Below are 9,008 nucleotides of genomic sequence, written 5' to 3'. Positions count from 1 at the left end.
AAAAAAAAAAAAACAAAAAACAAACTTCCATCTGGGCCAGTGAATGAAAAGTGTACATTTCTTTGCATCTCAAAGAGGCAACTGATCTGACTTAAATCTGGATCCTTGAACTGAAAATATTTTTTGTTTATCTGTATTTAAAAATCACTAGACAGGTGATATACTTATCATTTCTAATAACTCCATTTAACAAAATTTGGCTTACTAATTTTGGGCGGGTGGATTACATGGCATTAAATACTTTCTAAGCATGAATCTCCCTGATCCTTGTTATTTGATTGTCAGTTACTATTGGTTTTGGTTGACGTGCTGGGCTCTATCATCAGGTGTGGTTAGAAATGATCTTCTTGCTCTTTCTGCTTAACTAGGATACTCATGAGAATGGATCATCTGTAAGAGACAGAAAAATTGTTTAGGCTTAAAAACCGTGTCACAGTGTATTTATCTAAAGCTTCCCATTCTTCAGTGAGGGGGAGGAATTAGGGAGTTTGATGCTTAAGTATTTTGTTAATGCTTAATATCCTCTCTCTTAAGATAAAAAGTTGATTTTCCTTAGAAAAAACACAACTCCCCACACTGTCTCCTCTATTCTTCATGATGGGGTAAACTTTCCCTGATGTAATAAAGGTAAGTTAATCAAAGGTGTACAGGAAGTTGGTTTCCCTGCTAAGTGAACCACACAAGCTTTCCTCTGAGTCTCTCCTTCATTTTCCCCCTATAATTAGCACTGCTTAACTTTCTCTCATTTAGGGAAATTTCTTTGAAAAAACCCTTTTTGGTGGAGTGGGTAGGGGCAGAAAGGTAACGGGCCTGGCATTAAGTATCACTAGTTCACGCTCTGGATAACCATTTCCTCTAATATGGAACCTAGTGTTTGTTACACCTAAATTTCTCCTCTTTACCATGGCTCTCCTTTATAATTTTAAAAATAACATTTAGTACATGATAAGCAATTCAGCACAGTTCATTTATTCTACAAGCATTGGCTGCCTGCTGTGTACCAGGCCCTACGAATACAAAGTCTTCACCCAAGACACTCAGTTGGGGGAGTCAGATTAGACAGGGATGTCACTAACAAATAACACAAAGAGCTAATAAATAGGAAGAAATTTCTGATTTGTGAATCTCTGGCACTATAGGGGATGGTTGACATTGGGTACATTATTGGTGACTTTCAAAATCAATGGTAAATATACATAAGTTTAAAATTTTTTATAACAGCCACAAGATATTCCAGATGGCCATCGTGCTCCACCCCCGCTTGTACAGAGAAGTAGCAGCACACGCAGCATCGACACACAGACCCCCGGCGGGGCAGACAGGGGAAGCAACGACAGCAGCCGCTCTCAGTCTGTGTCTCCCACGTCATTCCTCACCATTTCCAACGAAGGTAGCGAGGAGAGCCCTTGTTCAGCTGATGACCTGCTTGTTGACCCCAGAGATAAAGGTGCAATGTTGGAGGAATTTGTTACTCTGATAACTGAACACCACCTATTTTGTCATTTATTCTCTTCATTTTCTAGCAGACTACACACATTTGAGGCTACTGGGATAATTTTTTCGAAGCATAGGTTTAAGAAAATTGGAGCACAAAACAGTAGGTTTTACGGTGGTGCTCAGTTGATAGTCTAGTTGGGTGGGTATATGGGCTTTTTTGTTTGTACTTATTTGCACACTTGTTAATAACTTCCTTATTAGTGAGAAACATTCTTTTTGGCATAAATGAGATGAACCCTTGTCCTGAGAAGCACTTTGTTCTCTGTCACCTTACTAGTCATGATTTTATTACCGGAATACTTTTTAATTATATACAAAGCCTTCTAGTTAGTGTTTTTTAGGATCTGTCTTTGTGATGTTTCTAACAAGGGTTATATTGATTTATATTGATGCAGGATCAAAGCAAGCCTGATGTAAAAGTTGGCGAGTACTTGGGTACCTTAAAAATAACCTGGAGAGAGAAGCAGTTTAAATATTAATTATAAATATTCTTACCTTTTAAAACAAATATGATCTTTTTATCTGTCTATATCAGGGCAATATGTTATTAGCCTAATCCTAGTTATTTTATGTATTTGAAAGCAATATTATGACATTTATACAATATAAAGCTCAGTTCAGTAGTCATTTCATTAGAACTTACATACAGTGTGTTGAATGTTCTAAAATCCTCCACTGTTAGGACTGGCCATTACTACTAATCACCTAAATCACTGAAACTATAGCAAGTGCAGAAGACAGAAGATTCACTGAAGAAGTCGCTTTAAACTGTGGACAGTTATAAACTGTTGTTATTTGGACCTTTTCTTGCTAGCTTCTGGTCAGATAAAACATAGCTATTAAAACCTATCCCTTGATTTCTCATACTTTCTACTTTAAAATCAATAACATGTAGGAACTCCTTAAATAAACTCAACAAATTTTGTGTCCTGCTGCATTGATTTCAGGAAGCTGGTAGCTGGTTGGCTTCTGTGAATTTCTTTTGCAAGAAAACAGGGCCAGGGTGCTACTGCCAGCAAGGAGTTTATAACTTAGTTGACACAGACTGAAAATGTAGAACAGTTATGAAACAGATCAGAAATTTTAAGTTAATGTAGTGTAAACTGAGGACATTAACACCAAACAGGAATATCAAGAGTAAAGAAGTGTTCTCTCTGGTAGGGTTAATTTTGAAAGATTTCAAAAACCTTGAGCCAAACTTTGAAGGAAGTTTTGGAAAATGAACAGAAGTTACCCCCTTTAGGTAAGGGGAAGTTCATAGGCAAAAAGGAAATGTTTGGCATACAGTGGCTGACTACCTGGAACAGAGATTGTAACCAGAGGAGCAGAGAAATCAAATTGAGAAATTCTGAAGGGCAGGCCAAGAGTTAATGATCAGCAAGCAATGAAGAACCATTTCAGATACTTGAACTGGGAAAAATGGAAGTGGCATTTGAGTGTGTTTACTGTGGTATAGCATATATATACAGTCAGTTCAGTAGCAAGGATAAAGTGATATAGGTCTAGGCTATGATAATTGTAAGTGGAAAAGAAATAAAAATCTCTTATATGTTTATGCATTTATTTAGTAAGCATTAATTATTTCCTTTCTACCAGGAATCATGTTTGATACTGGAGTGATGTTGATAAAGCACTATTTCTGCCCTTAAGTAGTTCATGGCCAGGGGAGAGTGGCTCAAGAACAATTAAACATAGCATGACTATGCTTTTATGTAGTAGTATTTCTTAGTAATCTAGTGTATCATTTCTTGCAGAGAATGGGAACAACTCTCCTTTGCCCAAATATGCAACCTCACCAAAACCTAACAACAGTTACATGTTCAAAAGGGAACCTCCTGAGGGCTGTGAAAGGGTCAAAGTCTTTGAGGAATGCTCGTAAGTATTCTCCCCCCCTAAAAAAAAATTTATTACAGGAATTTTCACATAGGCTGAAAGAATAGTATAGCAAGCACTCATATATCTACCACGCAGATTATATAATTGATAACATTTTATAGTGTTTGTTAAAAGTAACCACAGTACTCCTACATAACCACAATACTATTATCATACCTAAGATAATATTTAATATCAGTTGATACCCAGTTGTTATTCAGATTTGCTCAGTTGTCTCCAAAGTATCTTCTGTGGCTATCATTTTTTTTTTTTTTAGCAGTAATTTAGAGTTTATTTCAGCTATAATGCAGGTTATTCTGACTTTAAGGTAGCATCACATGGCATACTTCTGAGTCCATTCCCGAGATATTCTGTTGTACTTATCTCTGTCTGTTTTATAGATCCGTGCAATCTCTGGCACTAGGGGGTCATCTGGGTTTGGATCACATAGCAGTGAACAAATGGATAAAAGAACTTTAGAAATAGTTAAAGCAGGAGACCACTGTGATCTTAGAATATCGAGACAAATGCTGCCATTACTGTTAATATTTGGATGATAAATTCTTGTTGTAAATGCAACCTTAGGTGGTTTGAAGGGGTAGTCTGTAGGAAAATGAATTGTCAGAAAGAGTACACCGCCTTGATATGGGCTGTCATTAGGTCCCATAATTGTGGCTTGCCAATGAAACATATCATCCCCAACTGGACCTGCAGAACATTGTGCTGGAGGGTCACGGGCCAAATCACTAAGTTCCTTATTAATCCGTTTCAGCGTGTGGCTATCATTTTTGAACCTAAATCTGATCAAGTTCACACATTGAATTTAATAGTATATTTATTTAGGATAGACCATGGACTTCACCTAGTGTGGCTCCTTTCTTTTAAGGATTAGATCCCCTTCAATTTTTGTCCACTTTTGATCTCCAGTTCTTTAAACAATTTTAAAAAATAATTGGTCTAGACGTGGTGGCACATGCCTATAGTCCCAGATACTGAGGAGACTGAGGTGGGAGGATAGCTTGAGTCTAGAAGTTTGAGGCCAGCCTGGGCAGCATAGTGAGAACCCATCTCTTTAAAAAAAAAAAACAAAACAAAAAAAACACTTTTTTTAATAAATAAAACTTGGTACTTCTACCAAGTACTGGAGTTAATTCTGTTACTTTATAGAATCATGTCACTGTGATGAAAATAATGTAAGAAGCAGAATTTTAAACTAACAGTAGTATTTGGGTGTCTGGTGCCATTCGTATGTGATCTCCTGTACTCACACACTTTTGTTGGCTGGTACTCGGTCAGTTACTCCCTTTTTAAACTCACAATTTGCCAAGAAGGTATACAGCCTCATGTTTTCAGCAGCTATAGCTCCTTGCTTTACAAGTGATGACTGCAGGGTTTTAGGTATGTATGAGATTCTGCAAATCAGGTCATAGAACATTGTTTGGGGTACAATACTAGTTAGCCCATACCGTGTCATCTCACTGTGGCTGCACCTTTTGGCTTTTTCTTACTGTGAAACCTGCCATACAACTTGATGTTTGTCCAGCCTCCTCCAATTCACAGTTTGTCTTTTTCCTCTGTCAGGAAGATTTTGCAGTGATTTGAAATATGGCATTCTTTTGTTTCTCTCATGTGCTCTCCTGTCAGTGCTTCCTTTAACCTAAATTCTGAATAATCTTGCCACACAAAGAACATTGTTTTTGAATCCCTTCAACTTCTCTACTGGGAAACACCAGCTGTCAGTCTCATATCTGCTTCTGTAACAGTAATTGAAAACTCTTGTTTTAGCAACTGCTTATTTTAGTTTTTCTTTTTTTTAAACCATGTCAGCCTTTCAGTTTTAACTGGTGCTAGCTGAGAGTTTAAGCCAGTATTTCTGCAGATTTGTTCCCAGTACTCCCTGCATCATAATTACCTGAGGAATTTATTGAAACTGCAGATTCCCAGGTCCCATCCTAGGCTTAATGAATCAGTAGTTCTACATCTTTGACCAGTACCTTAGATGATTTTTATGTTCAGTTTGAAAATACTGAATTACACCGTTTCATGAGAGTTCTTGAGAAACGGGTTCATTCTTTTAGCAGTTTGAAAATGTCATTCCACTCCCTCCTGGCCTGTATGGTTTCTGTTGAGAAGTCTCGCCAGATGAATTGGAGTTGCTTTATATGTTATTTGCTGCTTTTCTCTTGCTGCTTTTAGGCTCCTCTCTTTATCCTTGACCTTTTAGAGTTTGATTATATGTCTTGGTATAGTCTTATTTGGGTTGAATCTGTTTGTTTTCCGACCTTCCTGTACCTTTATCTCTTTCTCAAGTTTTGGAAAGTTTTCTGTTATCTTTTCTTTGAATAAGCATTCTACCCCTTGCTCTTGCTCACCTCCCTCTTGAACACCGGTTATATCTTATAGGCAGATTTCATTCCTTTTCATTCTTTATTCTCTTCTGTGTATTTTCAAATAGCCTGTCTTTGAGCTCACTGATTTCTTTCCTCTTATTGATCCATTCTGCTATTGAGAGCCTCTAATGAATTTTTCAGTTCCACAAGTATATTTCTCAGTTCCAAGATTTGTTTGATTTTTTTTAAAAAATTATTTCAATCTCTTTGTTAAATTTCTCTGATAAATTTTTGAATTGGTTTTCTGTGTTATCTTGGAGATCACTGAGTTTCCTTAAAACTGCTGGTTTTAATTCTTGGTCAGGAAACTCACACATCACCATCTCATTAGGATCAGTCACTGGTTCCTTACTTTTTCCATTTGGGGAGGTCATGGTTCCTTGTTCATTGTTTCTTGTGATGTACATCTATTATCTTTGCATTGAAGGGTTAGTTAGTTATTCCAGTCTTCTCTGTCTTGCTTGTTTTGGTTTGTAGTGGATATATTTGCTTAGAGATTCTTTACTGATAAGTTGCTGGCTCTTTTTGGCTCTAGGTAGCACCTTAAGCACAGGTTTGCCATGGCTTTAGTAAATGATTGGAGCGCTGCCTGTACCAAAGGGGATATTGTAGCAGTGAAGGGGAAGGCTCGCTAGGGGTTTGTGCACAGGGGACCTGTGGAACATACCTCCTACAGTGTGATGCTACTTAAAAGCCACTCGTTGTCTCCTTTGGCTTAATTACAGAGCAAAGGTTCCAGGGCTGGAAATGGTAGTCCTGCCTCTCTGCTTTGTCTCTGCCCATCCTCAAGGGTATTTCTCCCTTTTGGCACTCACGATGCTGCTTCCTGTGGGTTAAGGCAGGGACAGGTCTCTTGGCAGAGAATCCAGGATGGTGGGGAAACTGGTTGTCTACCTCAGTCTTAGAAACTGGGAATTTCTATAAATTGGGGGTAAATTTTCTGCATGCTTGGTGCTGGGCAGAATGGGGGAGAGTGACATGCCACGGAAGTCCTGTTCTCCTTACTCCTTGGAGTTGTTTTCATTTCTCTGTGGCTTAGGAACTGTCTCATGCTCATATTTGAGTTCTGGGATATTGCTGGTGATAATCTCAGCAATATATATTTGTTTTTGGTTTTCTGTGGTGGGAGAGAGGAGGCCAGCTTTGCTTCTGTGTTGCTGTTTTGGAACCAGAAAGCAGAAATGGGGTCAATCTATTAAGTAAAAATCAGCTGGTCCAAATGTACGTTTTTGGAGTTGAGCTCTTTGATTTACTCATTGGCAATTAGGGTTCGCCTAAGCGGAAAGAAATGGTTGATTGGCTCAAAAGCAATTTGAATTTTTCTTTCGAAATGATTTTGAATATTTATTATGTAGTGTCTTGTGGTACCTGCCTTAGATTATTGCATTTGGAAAATTTCTCAGGACTTAGTATCTGAGCTATATACTACAATGTTATTTTGTATCTAAAGGGTGTGGAAAAAAGACAGGCTAGTGTGTATATGGATAAATACATCAAAGAAACATAATATAAACCCTAACACATTACAGTGTTTTATGACACATTGATCTGTTATTAGGCAAAACTATTCTTTTTTTAGAAGTAAGGTTTATCATAAATTTCACTGGTGTAAAGGATGTGTAGCACACAAAAATCTATTAATATTTTAATTATGTTCCAAAGACAAATTATCAGTAGTAACCAAAGAGTGGATTTCTTAGAGGTAGTTTTAACTTTCTATCAATAAAACAAGTTACTCAAAATCTAAAAAAAAATTCCGTTTTGCCCTAGCTGTGTCAAAATTAGAGGAAAAACCACTGTACACACTAGCATTAAAGCAGCAAAGGTAGATCATGGATCCTAATTTAAAATTTTAGCTTGTTTAAACATTCTTTTAAGAATACCTTTCTCTCTAAGTCTTACTTTGTGTTTCAAGTAGTAAATCTGACCTGAACTGGGGTTTGGGATGAGATAAGGGGTGATCTCTGGTTTCTAGAAATGGCTGTTTACCTGAACAAAAATAGGTAGTTTGAGTTGGGCCCAGAAAGGGCAAAATCAGATTTTGCACTTCTGTCTCTATATTCTTGTTGATGTATACCATAGCACTTACATAGCTATGCCATCTGCACTTAATTAACCTTTTTAATGAAGTTAAATTTGCTCTCCTGATCCCAGTTAATGAACTCCTTGACCTTAGATTCCTAGATGTTATGGCTTCTTTGCAATATAGAGGTATTTTTTAGTTAAATCTATTTTAAGGCACAATCCTTTTGGAATAACTGCTTAAGGAAAAATAAAAGTTTAAAACCAGTTCTGAGATTTTTCTTCTTTGTATGATTCTTAAATTGAAAGAATGCTTTGAAGTAATGTTAATACTTACAGCTTTGATCTGATCAGTTAGACAAGTTATTACTGTTTACGTTATTTTGTGTGAGGTATGTCATAAATCTGTTTTCATGAAAGCAGCAAGGAAGTTAAGTGGGTTTTAAATTCTTGTCATTAACAAAAAAAAAAAACAGTTCCAGAACAAGAGCTTTATCAAAGTCAAGAGATTTCTTTGTATTTCAGAAATGTGAAGTTTCATCCTAGAGATCTATTAGCAGCCACATGTCTTAAGTCATTTTTAATAAGATAACCTCAAACAAATAAATTAGTTAATTAAAAACCTAGGCCTCAGTTGGTTGGGGGTGTTCAAATTAATTAGCCTTTTTCTCTATGAGAAATTTTTTATTATATAAAAATGAAAGTTAATCTCCATCAATTCTGTCTTCAAAGGAAAATTCAAGCATCATTTAACTGTAGAAATATAACCTCAATCTCCTGTCTTTTTTAAAGAATTTAAAACCGTACTCTCAGATGATAAAAATAGAGGAATGTGTGTTGTTCTTATTAGTAATACATCCAGATATACTTGTGGCACTAAAATATTCAACCTATTAAGTTTTCATTATATTGAAGAAAGAATAGTGCACAAGTAAAAACATAATTTAAATGATCTACTTTTCCTTGTCTTAAATCGCTATATTTGTCAAAGCTACCCATGGGTATTGTTCACTATTAATCAGTAAAATCTGCCCTCTTAATCATTGTCTGCTTGGAACACACATATTTTTGGTGCCCACTCCCATGTCTGTTGTTCACTCATTCTTCAAAACCTAGCTCAGATGTTACTGCCTGCCAAACTCTCCCTTTTCCTCCTGGCCACAAGTTATCCACCCCTTTGTGCTACCTCTAAACTTTTTACACACCTTCGTTACCGTATCTACC

At 36.7% G+C, this 9,008-nt stretch overlaps 1 protein-coding gene and 1 pseudogene across 2 annotated transcripts in view; one reads left to right on the top strand and one right to left on the bottom strand.

Moving 5' to 3' along the window:
- Positions 1 to 9,008, top strand: part of FAM117B (family with sequence similarity 117, member B) — a 140,563-nt gene that overhangs the window by 130,129 nt on the left and 1,426 nt on the right. The window contains exons 5-6 of the mRNA XM_012655055.1: positions 1,222 to 1,447; positions 3,252 to 3,372. Coding sequence (XP_012510509.1) covers positions 1,222 to 1,447; positions 3,252 to 3,372 — 347 coding nt within the window. The remainder of the gene's footprint in view (positions 1 to 1,221; positions 1,448 to 3,251; positions 3,373 to 9,008) is intronic.
- Positions 3,650 to 4,140, bottom strand: LOC105819383 (annotated as a pseudogene). Its single transcript, XR_001137957.1, has one exon. The product of XR_001137957.1 is annotated as a ubiquitin-conjugating enzyme E2 D3 pseudogene (transcript).

This window comes from Propithecus coquereli, unplaced genomic scaffold, assembly GCF_000956105.1.
Source record: "Propithecus coquereli isolate 6110/MARCELLA unplaced genomic scaffold, Pcoq_1.0 Scaffold113, whole genome shotgun sequence".
Taxonomy (NCBI): domain Eukaryota; kingdom Metazoa; phylum Chordata; class Mammalia; order Primates; family Indriidae; genus Propithecus; species Propithecus coquereli.
Note: the sequence above shows the minus strand (reverse complement) of the source record. Positions and strands in the feature narration are given on the sequence as shown.